Below are 19,330 nucleotides of genomic sequence, written 5' to 3'. Positions count from 1 at the left end.
ACTCTAAGCACCAGTAAAATTACCCCAGCCATTTAATAGTGTGATTTCTTTTTCTAGGGTTTCCCTGGAGCAGATGGTAGGGTTGGGCCAATCGGTCCAGCTGGTAATAGAGGTGAACCTGGCAACATTGGATTCCCTGGACCAAAAGGTCCCACTGTAAGTACAGTACAGACACTTTCCATTACTATGAAGGTATTTCCAGACTAAGCTGTAGCTCCTCAACTCTAACAATCAAACACATCTCCCTGGGTCGTCCTGTACTGCTTATTGGATGGCATCCACTTACATTCAAGAGTTCTGTTGTAAATTACTTTCCAGTTATCTAAAATATGATTAAACAAATGAAAAATGGTTTAACTGTTTTAGGAATATTTGGACATTGAAGTGATTAGAATAATATATGTCTATATTACAATTTCTGCATGTCCATTTTATCATTTCTGTGTATACACTTCAGTAAAAGTTCTGTAAAAGTTGGCCACCAAGCCTAAGTTTCAGTTCCAGAGTATTGTTATTTATGGAGCACAATCCAAAGCTCGCTCACTTTAGAAGAAAAGCTACCAGTGATTTCAGTGGGGCTCTCGACATGTCACACAGAGGCCACAGATAACAATAATCATCTCCTGGATTTGTGGTGTTGCTATACATACACACAAACACACACATATATGTAGTATATTGCATAGGATACTATGCAGAGTGTCACGGATTACGATCTCAATAAATAAGAAATGGAGTTTTGAAAAGACAAGACATTTATTTGTGTAGCTATTCTTTCTAACTGGTTCAACAAGCCAGATGGAGCTTGTAGGCTTTTTAATTAGGGTTAAAGAAATATTACGATAAATCTTCTGGCAAGGAGAATATCAGTCTCTGTCTAGTAATCTAAACTGAATCTGATACGAAGTCTTGGTTAACTTTCATATCTATTTCTTTCAACTTCAGGGTGAACCTGGCAAACCTGGTGAAAAAGGCAATGTTGGTCTTGCTGGCCCACGGGTATGTGGATATGTTTTCTTTATCAGCCTCCAGAGAGAAAAAAGTAGATTTTCAAAACCTCTGTAATAAGATTGCATTGTCCTGTGCAAGCATGAACAGATGATGAAACGGAAAAGCACTTTGGAATGCATTCATCTAGCCTCATGACAGTGGGGACTATTAAGGCATAAATGAAAATTACTCTTCTTGGGTATTGATTGGGTAACTAATTACGGGGTATTAGCATCCTATGAAGAAGAAAAAAATAGCACTCCTTGTGCAAAATTTTGAGGACAGTGTATGGTTTCTAATTTATCCTGTAAATTTCCAACTTCTTACTGATAGTTGAAACTTACTAAATCTTGCGTTTAAGGGATCAGATAATTGGTCTCTTATGGGAAAAATGCAGTCTATCAGCCAAGTTCCTATATCTGTAATTCCAAAAGAAGTTTCCTTAAGGATGAATGTGCCTCAGTAACTAAAATAATCACCAGAATTTAAAATTGCAAGCATCTTTAGTACCTTTTGACAGTGAAGCTCTTACAAGCAAGTAGTTAAGTCAAATAAACCTAAGACTTTACCTTAAGTGTACCAGTGTGAGTTAAAAATATGCAGCCAGAGACCTTTGTTTTTTGGCACGGAAGTACTTTAGAGAGATATTATTCATAACAAATCAAAACTTTGATAACATCTTTCTACTTGAACACATTTAGGGTGCTCCTGGTCCAGAGGGAAACAACGGTGCTCAAGGTCCTCCTGGGGTCACTGTAAGTAACAGCCTCCACACAGATCCAATTTGTGATTTCCTTTTCATCAGTGGGACTTCCAACTTCAAAATCCATTTTCCTGCATTTCTGTTTCTAAGTTAATCACTTGTTTTTTCATTCCATCCAGGGCAACCAAGGTGGAAAGGGTGAACAAGGCCCCGCTGGCCCTCCTGGCTTCCAGGTAAGTAACTATGTGCTCTGTTCAATCTTACCTATGGTTTACAAAGCATGAAGTACTTCTGCCTTAACTTTATTTGTATTCTTGTTTCTTTACACTTAGGGTCTGCCAGGTCCCTCGGGTCCAGCTGGTGAAGCTGGTAAACCAGGCGAAAGGGTGAGTGACAGATACAGTACTCCACAAGTAGGGGCAGGCATTGCATAAGCATTATGTTTACAATTGCAAATGTGGTGAAGCAAGAGCCTGTTGGATCCATTTGCCAAAACAAAGCAACCCATGTTATATGCAAAGTTTAATAGTCCCTTTTGTTAAAGCTAGACACAAACGAAGAAGGTCCATTGGAATTTGCAACATACTTCTTCTTTCAAAGTTTTGGTATGAAACTGAGCAAAGCCAATCCTTTGCTTTTCAGGCCTTAAGCAGCAATAAAATATGCCCCCTCTCCCAAAAGACAAGACAGTACATGGAAAATACTTTATTTCAAATTTCTTTTGAAATCTTTAAGGTTCAATCTAACCTGCATTACTCCAATTGTATGCTTTTGCACCTCAGTTGATTTCAGTGAATTTACAATGGCATACAACAGAGGTAGCTCAGTGGTAATTTAGGCTCTAGGTTCTGTGCAGTTAATGTATGTGATGTAATCTGCAAATTGCACCTCCTATGTGTCATAACCACCCTTAAAGTTTATAGTTACATCCTTCTGTGTCCCTGTAAAAGAGTTTACATTGCATGTACCTGAAAAATGAGCTTGGAATTTAATAGCTAACTCTTTCCTCAGATGAGAAATTATTCTCTCGTGTGCTTTGAGATACTGTGCAGCTATATGAAAAGGGTTTATTTCTGTGTATCTAAAAGACTGGTTCTAGTCTGAAGATTTTCAATATGCTGCTGCAATTTGAGAGGCATTTCTATTTACTGCTAAGAAACAAAGCACAATTTAAGGTAATAAGTTTTCTTTAGAAATAAGCTTTACCAATACATCTACTCTCTTCTAGGGTCTTCATGGTGAATTTGGTATCCCTGGTCCTGCTGGCCCAAGAGTGAGTAACTCATTTGAAACCTAGTACAGACTGTCTTAATGTGTTCAATAATAAAAGTAACTATATACATTTCCAAGTTTCTCAAGTCAAACAGCTCTTCTCAGTTACAGAATACAACATATTGCAGCAGACTCCCAGGAACAAAGGAGAATTTTCTCTGCTCTTTGCATGTGTCAGGATATATGATTATGTAACACAATAGTTGCCAGTGTTAGTAAACTTCCAGATAAGCAATATGAACATTACCCAAGTAATGATATCCTGATGAGCTGATCTAATTTTTCTTTTTTTCTATTAATGAACCTCACAATGAGAATGTGGATGACAAAAGACTGACCCTACAGTGTTACACTGAGGCCTGGTGCATATGAGAATTTTCATCTCCAGTGCCTGTGCACAGACCTTCTTACCCTGACCAGTTCAGCCATACCATCCCTTGCTAGCCAGTTCCTACCTCCCATGTAATGTCTTTGTGAACAAATGGTGGGCTAAATCCAGAGCCTGGAATAGTCATTAGAATATATTGCCCCCCACTTCCTTTTATTCCTGCACTGTGAATAAACAACTGTAGAGAGCTTTGTGTGGAGGCCTTCCTGCATGGCAGGAAAGTCCCATTTATGCAGAGCAATGAGTAGTTTATAAAATGCTTGATTAATTATTTGCTTTCCAAATCCCCCTATAAAGAAGTTGATATTTAAACTACTTCCACTGTTTCCTCTTTTCTTCTGACTTCTGGACTAAATGTATTCATGACAAATATTCCCATTCACTCTTATCAGTCATGTCAATCAGTTTAAATAGCACTTTTCCTCCCTATATTTAGTCCCCTGAGGCTGTATTAGTAACCATGTCCTCTTTAAACTTTCATTCTGCTAATCTATCCAAGCCAAGTTCCCTTTATCATTGTAGTAGCAGTTATCTGTCTCTACTCTAGCCTGCCTTAAGCATCTTGTACCCAGCCAGAGTGTATTTCATTCAATATTCCAAATTAGGTCTTACTGATACTTTGTACAACAAAATTAACACTTCCTAAAAATAACTCATTGCTTGTGCCAGATCACATTTGCCTTTTTCACGTCTGTATCATTGGCTGTTTATCACCTTTCCCCTTCTGTCATTTTCAGCAGGTGAGCCCCCCATTTACAGCACAAATACTCATTTTTGGTACCTAAATAAATGGCCTGGTACTTTGCATTCTTGAATTTTGTCCCACTTCTACTGTGACAGCCGGCCAGCAGGTTATTCACTTCTTCCTGTGTAATAAGTCAACCCTTCTTCCTGTTGACAAGAGCTTCCACCTTTGTGATATGTGCATATTTCACAAATATCTTTCTTCCTTTTCTGCCTCTCTGTCGTTAACAAAATATATATACAAATAATGAAAAGATACATTAATTGGGGAACATCACTACAATATGTTAGCCTTCTGCATCATTGGTGCTTTTCAGCAGTGTGGTGCCTCTCCTTGAGTCAGTTTTCTGACCACATTATAGTTCTCATTCAAACTCCGAAATTCTCCAACATAACTAAAAGTCTCCATTATGCCTTATCAGAGTATTCACTGATGTCCAGCTGGATTACACTGGGATAATTTGAGATGCCTTTAGTTAAACCGATATTTCTACCTTTGATAGATCTATTGTGCATTTAAGCCCAGTTTCTGGCTACTTCCACGTCTCCAGATGACCTCTGTCTCAGAATTTATCCTTATACCTGTTATAATGTACAGGTCACATTAGTAGGCTTTAGCTGTCACCTTTATTCTCCAGTGTTCACCAGGCATTTGCCACTGTAAAAATAATTGTTTACCAATTACTATGGCTCTAATTTCACTAGAATCCATTATCTGCCCTCAGATTGGTATCAGAAGCTCCATTTGACAATAGAATGCAAGACACTTACCAGAATGAGCACAATAGCCAAAATCCATGTTCAAGAAGTACTTGTACTTTAAGTGTCAGCTGTTATCATGATGCAAGACTTTAGTACTTCACTTTGCTGTATTTGTGTCAAAAGCTAGAGCCAATTCTTATGACCAGTTTAGTTAGTATCTGCACAATTCTAATATAGTTCTTAATGGTTTGTTCAGCTAAAAATGCATCACATTGTCATTGCTACTAGTCAGTGCTTTTAAACCTCTAAGCTACAGAATAATTCAAGGAAAAACTCAAATCAGACTGTCTCCTGCAGGGTGAACGTGGTCCTCCTGGTGAAAGCGGTGCTGTTGGTCCTGCTGGTGCCATTGGAAGTCGTGGTCCATCTGGCCCACCAGGCCCTGATGGTAACAAGGTAAGCCTTTTCCAGCTGCCATTGCCTTACTGTTGAATTCCTGATGAAGGCAATCCAAAACCTTCTTTCCTAAGAGCATAAGTGATTACTGGTAACAGGTAGTTTACCTATAGACCATAGCCACTGGGTCGTTTCTTCAAATGGTAAAGCTCCATCCCAGCTAGTCCACACCAATATTAAAGGTTTTTACGTTTAGCACTATAGACAACGGGAGGGGAACTCCAGTTTGGAATCAGTTTGAATACAGCTTGTCAGCTGGATATACTATTATTCTGTTTTAAGATAGGGTCCAAGATTTTGGCCAAAATTCACGCTGACTTCTATTTATTCCCACCTCTACTTATATACAGAAGTTCTTGTGTCTAGTAAGCAATATTTTCCCCAAAACGTCAGCAGAATAATGAGCCAGCATCTATCAAAATAGCATTGGCTTGATGCTAATTGAATATAGGTCTTAGTTTTCAAGATTTTTGTTGGTAGTCTTTCCACAAAAGTTTAGTTTGGAATATGGGACACCCTAAAACCTCAGGAGCCCACAGAATCGGAGTGAGTGTTCATGTCTGGCATCTTCACTAGCTGAAAAAGTAAAATAAGTACAATAGCTTAAGATGAAATACTACTACTCACACCATTTATAAGCAAGCAGAACGATGGGCAAAGTAGCAATGACAAAATTTTGTTCCAAATTGTGTGAATGATTTGACCTGTCTTACATGATATGCTGTTGCTGCTAGGGCGAGCCTGGCAATGTTGGTGCTGCTGGTGGTCCTGGTCCTGCTGGCCCTGGTGGAATCCCAGGAGAGAGAGGTGTTGCTGGTGTTCCAGGAGGCAAGGGTGAAAAGGTAAGGTGGATGGTCTAACCTGCTTTGTTATGGCATGCACAGGTTTGGGAGATGCTTGAATTTCATAAACTTAAAGACTGCAGGTTACCCCAATGCAACTTTTATTTACTGTGAAACTCTATTGCATAGTGACTCATTAGTAGTCAGTAAGTAGAGGTTTTGTTGGTCTAACAGACTGACAGTCTTTTCAGACAGTATTTTGATCTTTGCTCAGCATTTGGAATTGGTTTAAGTGGCAGTTAGTGCTTCACAGGATTGGTTAACAATGAGCTTATCTTTACTGAAGAAATACTAAAGCTGTCTTTGAGTACAGGCTTTATAGCAGGAATGGGCCTACTGATCACAAAGGACTCTGATCAAATCCTTGACTGCTCTAGGCACAGTGACTATGATAAAAGTAAATCAGTTACAAAAATGTTGTGATTATATCAGTTGTCTACATTTTAGCCAATGTAAGCCCTTATATAAAGCTGTGAAGTCTGGTTGCAAGTCCTGTTGCTACCTCTGCTTTAGCCATATAATTATCTATAAAATTGATTTTTATCTTGTTACGTACATCTCATTCTATATTCTCTTCTGTTCGTTAGTTAAACTCTAAACTGGGATTTCTAGAACTGCTTTATTTATTTTTTACTTAAAAAATCCATAGTCATTTAGCATAAATGGGAGTTGTAAGGAAATTAAGATGAAAATTGCTTGCAACTTTTTATAAAACACTATGTACTGACATGCAGATTAAAGCAAAAGAGTAGGATGTATTAAAAAAAAAAAAAAAAGAGAACAGAGTGCTGGTCTGATTTCTTGACACTAGTGATGGCCTGGATATAACTTTTTGTTATACAAAACATAGGGCGTTTTATGTGACCACTCATATGACATCATTGTTTTTAACAGTTCTTTTCCTGCTTCAAATAGAAAGTATAACACGAATACCCAAAAGAATTTTTATGTATGGTTATTTCTTGACCAAAAGAAAAGGGATTTTGAGTGGGGATTTACATTCATCATTTGGAATATACATCAACTTGGGTTTGAATTTTTAATTCCATTCAAAATTCTTGCCTCCTGGGGGAAACTAAATAGGTTTCCCATGAAAGAGGCAGGCTCATAATTCTGAAAAGCATGTCAGTCCCCTTTGTCTGCAAATTCTTGCTTTGCAAGTCAATACATACTCAGCAATAAGAACGAAATAATAATCGAAGTCCATTCCCCAAACAAACTAGCATGATAAGCATCTCATATGATATGCAAGTAATACATGGATACTCAGCAAACAGTTCAAGACTTCTTTCATACGAGCTATTATGTTTGTTACCAATATGATGCTTTTTTCCTCTGTGTGTATTCTAGGGTGCCCCGGGTCTGAGAGGTGATGCTGGTGCAACAGGAAGAGATGGTGCTCGTGTAAGTATCTTTTGGTTCTACTTGAGTTTACCTTGCTACACCTCAGAACTTAAGTGACTAAAAAGGATGTTCAGGACTTCCATTTCCCACTGTATTGCATTTCTTCTTACATCTGCTCACTTTTGATACAAATCAATATGATTTTGTTGCCCCTTGTCCAGGGATGTTTGAATTTGGGGGGGAAGAGAGAAAAATTATAACTTCTCATGCACACAAGCAGAGAAATGACATCAGCAGAGAACCTTGTATTTCATAGACAGTTGTTTAGTGTGACATTATCCTGTTTAGCTTTATGGGCTCAGCCCAGACAGCTAATTTTAAAGGCAGCCTGCAAAGCCACACAAAATCATCATTAATTTGAGGTTTTGGCTGCCTGTCCTAGAATTCATACTTTGGATGGAAAATAACAGAAAAGATTTTGTTTTACAAAATCATGTGTCCTTATATTGAAAACAGCTGGAAGAAAGTCACACACCTGTCTCCAGGAGAAAGGAGAAAAAATATTAAAAGTAGTCACTCCTGCTTACATTTTGTTAGAAATGGTGTCCTGTCTCTTGACCTATAGGGTCTTCCTGGTGCTATTGGTGCTCCTGGCCCTGCTGGTGGTGCTGGTGATCGGGTAAGTCTACTCTTTGAATGAAAAAGTGTCTTGTTTGTTTATGCAGTTTACCCATGCATGAATATTTAAGATGAGGCGTTCCATAAAAAACAGTTCCATCTTTCTAGTGCACACGAGTTCTGCAAGTTTTTCAGATTTAGGAGGCAAGTGTTATTTGGACTGTAAAACTGTTCAGTGAAGTTTGCCATAGCACCCAAAACCTTTTCCTAAAAGGGTAGGGAAGGGATGCACATCTACATGGCAGTGGGTTATATGGGGAGAAGATTCTGATTTAGGCTTTGTCTGAATTCTTCCCAGTTGAGGCTAATCTCCACAATCCTCCTCACACTGTGAGAAGAGGTTTTGATATGGTGATGAACAACCACACATTATCTCAGAATGATTCTTTATCCTGTCCGAGTATCGTTAGGAATTATTAATACAGGGTGGGTCAAAACAGAAGCATTTTCAGTAACACCCTCTCCATTGGAGACACGGGGTAACTCGCTATATGCGTCTGTACCACAAGATCACCTCTGTTCTGACTGCAGTGAGGCTTTCCCCTACAGTGTCATAATGTTTTCTGCCATCTGTTTTAGGGTGAAGGAGGTCCTGCTGGTCCCGCTGGCCCTGCTGGTGCCCGTGGTATCCCTGTAAGTAACAATTCCTACAACTATTCCTGTGTCAAAGACATGATGTTCAGAAAAATGCCCTTTTAAAGCCCATCCCAACCAGTCATCTCTTCTTTGTCCTCTCTTTAGGGTGAACGTGGTGAGCCTGGTCCCGTAGGTCCTAGTGGATTTGCTGGACCTCCTGTGAGTATTGTTTGAGCTTTCCTCTTATTGATGCCACGCCATTCCTCTATTTCCTTTGCATGCTTTTACAACTCCTTGTTCTGTGTGTTTTTCTGCCCATAGGGTGCAGCTGGTCAGCCTGGTGCTAAAGGCGAGCGTGGGCCTAAAGGACCTAAGGGTGAAAGTGGACCAACAGGTGCTATTGGCCCAGTTGGTGCTTCTGGACCACCAGTAAGTGAACTGTGTCTCTGTAAAATGCATGGTTCTTAACTGTGCTATGCAAGCAATACGCTAGCCTGAAGGCCTTGAATTTTGAAAAGGTAATTAAAAAAAACCCAAAACTTCGAACTAGGCTGTGAGGAAAGTCACCATACTGATTTTCACACATTATATAAACTTTGTCAATCTATTTATGTGGGCTCAGATCGTGAGTCTGGAACTGAAATGAAGAGAAAAAAAAAATAATTTTCAACTTGCCCTGAAGATCAGCAAAATCAGTCTATCTTGGACCATTCAGGGGGTGATTGTGGGTAAGTTCTGAGCTGAGGATGGTGGTATCTTCCTCTCAAAGACAGGATGTGCTGTCGCAGTCTTGACTTTCAGACCCAGTCATCCAGTAGCATATGTGCAAATTTGTCTGCACCCACTTGCACACAGGCTTTTCATGTGCTAACACCTTTATAGCTCTAAGGTATATACTACTTCACATGCATGCAGCCCATTATTGGGGAACTGGTTGAAATGATGCAGAAAGTCAGGCCCTGGTATTTCAAATACTGTAAAGTGTTGCGAGATAACTTGGCTTGGGGTTCTTACTGTATGCTTCTAATAGAGCAATACCAGGCCTTTGTACTACATGGCTGTATTAGTCACACAGTGCAAACAGAAGACTTGCTGTTCTTTGCCTTACTATGTCTTTCACATTTTGACTTCCATATTTGCTTAGATGCACATAACATTTGCAAGGCAAATTCATTTGAATCATAAATGCCTTATGCAACTCTTCTCAGTCCTTACAATCTGTGAGTATTTACTACCCTAGTATCAGGACAGGAATCGTGGTTTTGGGCCCAGTCCTCCTCCTGTTAAAGTAAAAAGCAAAATCACCCTTAACTTCCATGAGAGTGAGACTGAGCCCTTATTCTGAATAGGGAATATGAACAGTCTTTGCTTGATTCATCTGTGTTTTTCAATCCTTCATACATAGGGCCCCGCTGGTGCTGCTGGTCCTGCTGGCCCTCGTGGTGATGCTGGTCCTCCTGTAAGTCTTCAGGCTTTTAGCACTGACATTGTTGCTTTTCATGAAGTCATGAAGTCATTGTTTCCTTTAAACCAAATCTTCCTTTTCGCTTTCATTTTTAGGGCATGACTGGTTTCCCTGGTGCTGCTGGAAGAGTTGGTCCTCCCGGCCCTGCTGTAAGTAACTAATGAAGTAGTTCTAATGGGAGACAAGTCAGAAGTTGCATTGGTTAGGGATAATCCTCATTTTTGTTATATGGACACAAATTCTAACTGCACTGGAATCACCTCAGATCCTTATAGGACTGGACGAGATAAGAAAGTCTTAAATTTTTAAACTCCCAGAGTGGGAGTTATGCATTTAGTTTGGTTGGTTTTTTTTTTTTTACAATCCATCAAGCATCCCTCTGTATCTTGAGGTGCCTAACCATTTGTAAAACTCTGTGTTGCTTTAGCTTTTGTTCACCGTGAGTAACTGCATAGCCATTGATTTTGAGTGGAATAAGAAGGTCATGTCCTATTTGAAAAAGAATGTTAAGGTTATCTTCTGTCCACAGTTTCTAAAGTATCTGCAGTTCCAGCCCCTGTCTCAAGTAGGGCAACCTCTCATTGTGTTTAAGAATGTGAATCCCTGTTTCTTTATTTTTCAGCCAAAAATTCTCATTTCAAATTGACATTTGTATTTTTCTTTCCAAAGGTGTTTCCAACCTTTACCAAAAGGCACTTCTTTCCTTAGATACCCTACATTTAAATATATTGTAAATCCCAGTATCCAAAGCGAATAATGCTTTTGAATTGGAAGAGGTTTTTTCTCATAGATTTTACAGTTGCAATTAATGTCTCCAGAGCCAAATCAATATTTTCCTGCCAAATTTTGCCACTTTCACCTGCTCTGAGTAAAAAAAATAAAATCTCTCAGTTCAATAATTCTACTGATTCCAGCTATCCATGGCTAACAAAAGCAATATAAGTTGCTGCTTCAGAACAGCTGATAACCTGTTTATTGCAAAGCACAGTTTTTGTACATGGACATAAAATGAAACTTATCTCTGTTCTCCCCAGTTAATGGGTCTATACTGTAATGATATCATATTCATACTCAATCCTAGGGCATCACTGGTCCCCCTGGTCCTCCTGGCCCATCTGGCAAAGATGGTGCTAGAGGTCTACGTGGCGATGTTGGTCCAGTTGGCCGTACTGGTGAACAAGGTATTGCTGGCCCACCTGGCTTTGCTGGTGAGAAAGGTCCATCTGGAGAGGCTGGTGCTGCTGTAAGTTACTGAGTATCACATCTCATTAAAAATGTTTCTCTTCATGTAAATGTTACGGCTTCTAAGATACTTCTGGTATTTGTGAAGGGCTTTTCTCTTTTATCCACAAATTTAGCAAAGCTTTTAAGTAGAAGCTCCACTGAGACTCAAGAAATTGTTTATAGACATGTTTGACAAAACACGCCATAAAAAGTGAACCTGATCTTTGGGTCAGGTTTTTCTCTCTTTTTTTTCTTGTGGTGAGTTGCATCTTTCTCTGCAAGTAGCCCAAGTGAAAGCAACAAGGCCAACTGCAGGAGAAATTACTACTTAGTCTGAGAAAGGGAAGCAGTCTCCTGCTCTGAAACTGAGCATCATGGATGGAAAAAGGAGGAACATGTGAACATCCATTTAGAACAATCCCAATTCATTTCTGCATCAGAAACTCTAATTTGTGGGGATTAAAGTTGTCTGACTAAAGGTTTAAGTTGTCTGACCCCAGGGTGGCTTAGAATTAGGCAAATAAATAAATGAATTTTGAGTGTCTTTAAGCTTGCACATCCAGAATTACTGGCATTTTTAAAGTCAGGCACATTTCTGTCTTACGGAAGTATGCACTTGTGTGAATTACCGCGCTGTTGTTTCTCAATAAAAACCTATAGAAATTCCTTCTGTGATCTGCAGAAGTTGCAGCTAAGAATGGACTCTTCAGTGTCATTGTCAGACATGTATGTTAAAATTTGGAAAGTGACAATTGAAAATTTGCCCTTTAATGTCCAGTATAAAGCAATAAATTTTCTAATTTTTATGTTCTAATTTAATTTCAATTATGAAAAACAGAATTGAACTAGTAGGCCTGACTGTAAGTTAGGATAATAATTTAGGGCAATCTGTCAGGATGATTACTTATGCCAAGTTTAGTGCCACATATGCTCAAATTTCAAGGAAATAGAAAAGTCACTTAACTAAACAACCTTTACCTTTCAAATGGTCAGTAGAGAGCTCTAAGGGTTGTTTGGAGATGTCAGATAACACCTAGAGATCTTCTAAGGCTGTCTCAGGATCAGTCTCAGATGATCAGTCTCTTCGCTGTGGAATCCCCTCACATAGTTATCTTCTCTGTGCTGAATACCCCAATTTTCATGCATCACCCACTGTTATTGAATGGGAAGGGAAAAAGCATGTGTATAGTGTTGTTCAGAAACAGCATTTTCACTGGAAAACAGTTGTGAGGGGAGTATAACTGGCATTACATTCTTACAGACCTTTAGCTTTGGAGTTTAAAGTCTTATGGTTTGGTTAGAACTTCTTCCATGCAGGAACTAGCACTGACACACACTGAGATCCTTGGAAAGCAGTAGGTACTGTTGTAGAGCAAAACAAATGAGAAATGTGGAGAGCCATAAAAATCGATTTTTCTCTGTTAATATAAATAATACTCTCTTCATGTCATAGGGTCCTCCTGGTAGCCCAGGTCCTCAGGGTATTCTTGGTGCTCCTGGTATCCTTGGTCTGCCTGGCTCTCGGGGAGAACGTGGTCTTCCAGGCATCTCTGGAGCAACAGTGAGTATATGACTAGTTAACTGCTTTAAACAGATAGGTGTAAAGAAAAAAGTTGGAGTCCTCTCTTAAGGGAAACCAGGGAAAAGGAGATGTAGGTTCTGCTGTTTCCATTGCTGCTGCAAACAGAGGATATGGACCTAACAGACTTAGAGCCATGGAAGAAATTATTGCTTGCTGCAGACAAACAAGACTTGTGTCTGCAGGTGAGCATATTTTCGAATGGCATCAGAGGTTTCTGATAGAAGAAAATTTAGAATGAAGATAATATTTGGTATAGTTAGATATGTTTCTTGTCCTGGATCTGTTTCACTACTAGAATTGATTGCAAAGAAATGTTTCTCTTAGATATAGGCCAAAAGTTCTGTAAGACTGGTTTATGTTGTATTATAATGTCACATTTTGTTACCACTGTTCCTGTATTAGGGTGAACCTGGTCCCCTGGGTGTTTCTGGTCCTCCTGGTGCCCGTGGTCCCTCTGGTCCTGTGGGTTCTCCTGGTGCAAATGGTGCTCCTGGTGAAGCTGGTCGTGATGTAAGCTATGTCTTAATTCCTCTTCAGGATTGCTTTTCTTTTATTCTGAGCTGAAGACAAATACACAGAAAAGATGGATGCAACTGGAGGTTGCAAACTTGCAAACAAGCAAACTTGTACCTTCCAATGTCTTCAGGGAAGATTAAAGCAGGATTCTAATAGACGTGGATTCCTGCTCCCAACTAGGTGACAAATTCTTCAAGGCACAAGTTGTGTCTGAAATACATCCTGGAGTCACTATCAGAATCTTTTGACTTTTTACTTACTTGCCAAGAAAGATGGAGTGGGAAGAAGATTACTTCATTGTTGGAGCTGGGAAAAATAGTACATCCCGGGGGATAAGGTTTTGGCTATAGAGAAGAATATATCAGGAAAGCTTGTTACCAGCAAATTTTCGTAAGCATCATGTTAGATGCAATATACATATCTTTTAGGGAAGTATAAAAATTGCAGTCACTTTTACTTGAGGGATCTAGTGATTCGTGGTATTAAAGACAAAGTGTTTTTTAACTTAAGGCCCACTCAGAAGGCATATGAAGCACATTACACAAAATGTTGGAATTCAGTTATTGGACTTGTGCAACACTCAGCACTATTTTGGATTCCTAACAAAACAGATACACTTTAACATTGTGGCTGAGCTACATAATATTTCCCAATGTGCATTCCCTCACCATAAAATGTGAAGTACATTTGTAGGCTAAAAACAGGATGGAACAAACTCTGGCCTGTGTGCCAGGTACTGCTGAACTGCAGAGATCAGTGCAGGTTAAGACACAATGGAGGACCTGAGTCCTGTGAAGAAAGCGGAGTGTGGAAACGCTGGAGTGGAACAAATCGCTCCCTCTAATGCCCTGCCTTATGGGTGATTACTTGGAGGACAGGGCCCTGCCACCAGTTCTTCATAGAGCAGCAAATACTTACCCATCCAATTTAACCATCCAAGTTAGTAGTTCACCTTGAAGAAGGGTATCCATACAGTGGCTATACATGACTGACTTACACTATAAGAACAGTTAAAGGAAAGTATTAACACGTTATCTTGTCTCCTGTAAGGAGATAGAAAGCTTTCTCTGAGCCTTATCAGAGAAGCTTATTTGGTAACCTGAAGCACTGTTAATACAGAACTCCTGTGTGTCCTGAGACTCACAGAATTTCAAAGAGATCAGAGAACAGTAATTTTATTTTATAAGTATTAAAAAGAAATAAACTTTCTGTTCCGTGGGAATTTTCTGAAGGAAAAGGTTTGCTAGTGTACACAGCGAAACAGTTGAAATGAAATTAACATCCACAAAGGAAGCCATTTAAGCTTGTGAAGCACCACAACAAAGTAATTTAGCTGTGACTACTGTTGGAAGTCCTTTTCTCACCACTGGCATTTTTCATCTAAAAAGCAGGTCTCAGTTTTACAAGAGTGCAAGCTAGATGAAGACCACTATTGTCTTGACCTTTTCATTTAGAGAAATACAGCAAAACCCAGTAATTTTCTTCTATACTGAACTTGTAAAACCTAAAATATTTGAAGGCCATCTTATTTTGCTGAGAACATTAATATATTTAAGGGATTTGAGTGGTATCTATAAGGAAGAGTTTGTTATCTTCAAGATGTATGCTATCCCATCTCAGTGTCTTCTTACTCTCATGGGGAACAATTAGACTGACGCACAGTTCAGTGTGAGATGAAGGTTGATGGAATTTAATGCTTTTTCATGGTATTTCAACAGGGCAATCCTGGAAACGATGGTCCTCCAGGCCGTGACGGTGCTCCTGGTTTCAAGGTAACTTGTTCTTTTATTTTATTTCATAGTCATGGAAGAAATATTCCAGTATGTGTAAGTCAGTAGTAACACACTGTCTCTCCCTTTGTGTTCCTTTGTTCCCAGGGTGAGCGTGGTGCTCCTGGTAATGCTGGTCCCAGTGGTGCTCTGGGTGCTCCTGGTCCTCATGGCCAAGTTGGTCCTTCTGGAAAGCCTGGAAACCGTGGTGATCCTGTAAGTTGATGAGACCATAATTTTTTTTGATTAACACAGGACTAACATTTGTCCATCATATATATCCATTATACGTCAAACACCTACAATATGTGGATAACAACTTTGCTTTCTGCAGAGATGTGTTGAGCATGGAACCTTTATTAGGTATAATATACAGCAGTGACATGCATTTTCTATTCCTGTTTCAGGGTCCTGTTGGCTCTGTCGGTCCTGCTGGTGCTTTTGGTCCAAGAGGTCTTGCTGTAAGTCTGATTTCTAAATATATTACAACCTTGATGCAAGAAGAGAAAACATGCTTTATTAATGCGGACTCATGACTGTGCTCAAGATATGGGCCCAAAAAGTAGTGCTTAAGGAGCTGTAAATATTTATAGACCTAGAACCTCGATCAGCATTCTGTCTTATGGGACTGATCCTGAAGCTTTTGGGATTGACACTCTTCCTGGGTGTGTTAACAGGATGTACATATATATATATAGATATATATATATCAGGGGCAACCTATGGCATAACGTAGAATGCTCATGCTTAATTTTTGCTTTGACAGTAGTATATACTTGAAGCCTTCTATTTTATTCCTCTGACACCTACATCCCTTCCTAGGGCCCACAAGGTCCACGTGGTGAGAAAGGTGAACCTGGTGATAAGGGGCATAGAGGTCTGCCTGGCTTGAAGGGACACAATGGATTGCAGGGTCTTCCTGGTCTTGCTGTAAGTAAATGATTTTCAGTATTTTGAATATAAAGAGCAAAAAAAGTAAATAAGATCACCCTAGTGTGGAATTGCATATGTATAACCCAGCAGGTTGATACCACTTACTCCACTCTGCATCATCTTTCAAAGGCTATAAGATTCTTTTTAACACTCAATGCTCTTCACATAAAATGGCAAATTTTGATATTGCCGTTCATAGTTGGCTTTAGAACTGTGAGTACCATTAGTTGCCCTGAAATTTGACTGCATTTGGCTAGCACAGAATTCAAAAAGCTCTGCCTTTGTTTTAATATTATTTCTTATTTTGGCCAGAAATTGTAAAGCCTTTGTATCACAGAGAAGCAGAAGTAATTTGTAGATTTTATTCCCTTTAAATTCTGGTATCCCCTTTAGGAATTCTGGCTTTTATTTTAAAGCCTTCTCTGAAAACCTGAAGAAACAATATAGAGACTTTTATAGGTTATCCCCTTAAATACCTCTTTAGTCTCTCTCTCCTCCCTCTCCAAAACAGGCATTTCATACCCCAACTCCACTAATAAATGCCATTAGCCCTAGATTCCCATTCTCTGAGCCCAAATACACAGGCTGACTATAGTTCCCTCTTGAATCATGCTAATACAAATGTGTGCCACTGCATTTTTTTTAATGACTATGCATGTATCTTTCCCAATAGGGCCACCATGGTGATCAAGGTCCTCCTGGTAACAATGGCCCTGCTGGCCCAAGGGTATGTGAATTTAAGAGCATATTCAGATAACTCTCCCATTCCTTTTGTGCAATATATATATATACACTCCCATTTATATGAATCTCTATTTGTAGTGTTTTCTACTGTCATTAAACTGTTCGAGTTTCCTTTTAGGGTCCACCTGGTCCTTCTGGTCCTCCTGGTAAAGATGGTCGCAATGGTCTCCCTGGACCTATTGGCCCTGCTGGTGTGCGTGGTTCTCATGGTAGCCAAGGCCCTGCTGTGAGTATAACTTATTTTTTGTTGATTTAACACATTTATGTCACAGTTACAAGAAAATAACTTCAAAAGCCTAGCAGTTTAGGAAAAGATGTGGTTTTCTTTATTAAAAAAAAAGACTTCCAAATGTCTGTTGTAATTTAACATTGAACATTTCCCTAATAGGCCTAAACCTGAAGTCCTTGCTCATTCCTTATGGCCAGACAGCAAATACACAAAGAAGATGTGGTAGTCCCACACTGTGCATCTTCTACTGCTTGAACCCATAGTAGTCACCACAGGGCAGGTCCATATGTGCTGCCTCAGATTAGAGTGGAGGGTGCTAGGAATTAAGTCAGACTATGCATGCATGGAAGCATTTAATCCAGAGAACCATATGTCTAATAGAGTGCTGCTTGTCTTTTGCTTTTGAAAAACTTTAGGGTCCTCCTGGTCCTCCTGGTCCCCCTGGTCCCCCTGGTCCCAATGGTGGTGGATACGAAGTTGGCTATGATGCAGAATACTACCGGGCTGATCAGCCTTCTCTCAGACCCAAGGATTATGAAGTTGATGCCACTCTGAAAACATTGAACAACCAAATTGAGACCCTGCTGACCCCAGAAGGCTCCAGAAAGAACCCAGCCCGCACGTGCCGTGACCTAAGACTTAGCCACCCAGAATGGAGCAGCGGTATGTTAGTGCCAGATATTTGCCCTTTCTGGCTCAGGGAGTACTTCCAGCTTATTCGCTTGCTTTGATGAATGGTATCCTTGGCCACCCAGTGAAAATACTAAATAACCAATGAAGAAGTTCTCTCTGCCTCCACTGAAAATAGATACAAGAACATTCTGAAAAGCTCTTTATAGCTATTGTTGCGTGATTATTGCAATAATTTTTTGAAATAATACAAAAATATTTAACCCTAACTTTCAAATACAGCTTCTTATACATTAACAATCTAGCATACATATTTATCCCAGTTACCACCTTAATATTGTACCTAGTTGTGATATTTATGACCTCTCTCTGAGTTCCTATATCAAACAAGTGAATATAAACTGAATGCAAGTGTTGGGCTGAGTGAACTACTGTTCGCATTTCTTTCCTCAATGTCAGGCTTCTACTGGATTGATCCTAACCAAGGCTGCTCTGCAGATGCCATTAGAGCATATTGTGACTTTGCCACTGGTGAGACTTGCATCCATGCCAACCCTGACAATATTCCCGCTAAGAACTGGTATGTCAACAAGAATCCCAAGGACAAGAAGCATGTATGGTTTGGTGAGACTATCAATGGTGGCAGCCAGGTAAGTGATATATAGGAGGATGATTGTTTCCTACAGTGCTGTCTGAAGAATTCCCAATTCACTGACTCTCAGCAAGCAAACACATAAATTAAACTCTCTTAGAGGAGAAATATGGAAAAGGGAACTACCTTTTATCTCAAGGGAACAGAGCTGCAGTTCTGGTTTGGATCACAATTTGCTAAAAGGATTTCTCAGTATTGTTCTAATTTTTTCTTGGTGTCTGCAAATGATCAATTCAGCATGACTAATGGCTATTGCTAAGGGAAGCCTGGACTGGAATATGGTACATTAGTATAAAGACAGTCCAGAAACTGTCTGAAAAAGTAAGAAAAACATCTTTGCTTATTCTTTTAATTGAGATTTTTTTTACATATGACACTGTTCCTGGAAAGATACTTATTACACATCACTGATCCTGAGTATATGCCACCGTAACATTCAGAATTGCCACTGTAAGTAAAAACAAGAAATTTGTCTACTTGCACATTCAACACTGTACCAGCCAATTGCAAATAAATCACTTTTGTACAGCTAAGGAGATCTAATTACATAATTATTAAATGAAATTGAGTTGATCTTATGATGAAATCAGTGTTCAAGATCTTTTATATAAAAACATAGACTGATCACACTGGGTCAGAACAAATGTCCGGGGTAGTCTAGGGTCCTGTTTCTTACAGTGGCTAAAAGTAGATGCTGTAAAAGAATATAAGAATGAAGTAAACATTTGTAATATCCACAGACACTATTGTATTAGACTCAAAAAACAAAAAAGTCAGGGTTTTCTTGAGACGGGCATTGTTTCTGTGTGTCTATGGAAACAATAGATTTCTCTTCCTTGAACTTGTCTGATCTTGTATTTGAATCCACATAAACTGTTAACACCCTATCTT

At 39.4% G+C, this 19,330-nt stretch overlaps 1 protein-coding gene across 1 annotated transcript in view; it reads left to right on the top strand.

Moving 5' to 3' along the window:
- The window catches only part of COL1A2 (collagen type I alpha 2 chain), a 42,081-nt gene that overhangs the window by 21,274 nt on the left and 1,477 nt on the right, over positions 1-19,330 (top strand). Inside the window, exons 25-50 of the mRNA XM_076331490.1 lie at positions 58-156; positions 946-999; positions 1,692-1,745; positions 1,873-1,926; positions 2,026-2,079; positions 2,922-2,966; positions 5,157-5,255; positions 5,990-6,097; positions 7,448-7,501; positions 8,067-8,120; positions 8,699-8,752; positions 8,861-8,914; positions 9,017-9,124; positions 10,101-10,154; positions 10,256-10,309; positions 11,242-11,403; positions 12,838-12,945; positions 13,369-13,476; positions 15,201-15,254; positions 15,360-15,467; positions 15,659-15,712; positions 16,074-16,181; positions 16,858-16,911; positions 17,047-17,154; positions 17,574-17,820; positions 18,247-18,437. Coding sequence (XP_076187605.1) covers positions 58-156; positions 946-999; positions 1,692-1,745; positions 1,873-1,926; positions 2,026-2,079; positions 2,922-2,966; positions 5,157-5,255; positions 5,990-6,097; positions 7,448-7,501; positions 8,067-8,120; positions 8,699-8,752; positions 8,861-8,914; positions 9,017-9,124; positions 10,101-10,154; positions 10,256-10,309; positions 11,242-11,403; positions 12,838-12,945; positions 13,369-13,476; positions 15,201-15,254; positions 15,360-15,467; positions 15,659-15,712; positions 16,074-16,181; positions 16,858-16,911; positions 17,047-17,154; positions 17,574-17,820; positions 18,247-18,437 — 2,301 coding nt within the window. The remainder of the gene's footprint in view (positions 1-57; positions 157-945; positions 1,000-1,691; positions 1,746-1,872; positions 1,927-2,025; positions 2,080-2,921; positions 2,967-5,156; positions 5,256-5,989; positions 6,098-7,447; positions 7,502-8,066; positions 8,121-8,698; positions 8,753-8,860; positions 8,915-9,016; positions 9,125-10,100; positions 10,155-10,255; positions 10,310-11,241; positions 11,404-12,837; positions 12,946-13,368; positions 13,477-15,200; positions 15,255-15,359; positions 15,468-15,658; positions 15,713-16,073; positions 16,182-16,857; positions 16,912-17,046; positions 17,155-17,573; positions 17,821-18,246; positions 18,438-19,330) is intronic.

Source organism: Aptenodytes patagonicus, chromosome 2 (genome assembly GCF_965638725.1).
Source record: "Aptenodytes patagonicus chromosome 2, bAptPat1.pri.cur, whole genome shotgun sequence".
NCBI classification, from domain to species: Eukaryota; Metazoa; Chordata; class Aves; order Sphenisciformes; family Spheniscidae; genus Aptenodytes; species Aptenodytes patagonicus.
The sequence above is the reverse complement of the archived record's forward strand: the minus strand, read 5'-3'. Positions and strand labels throughout refer to the sequence as shown.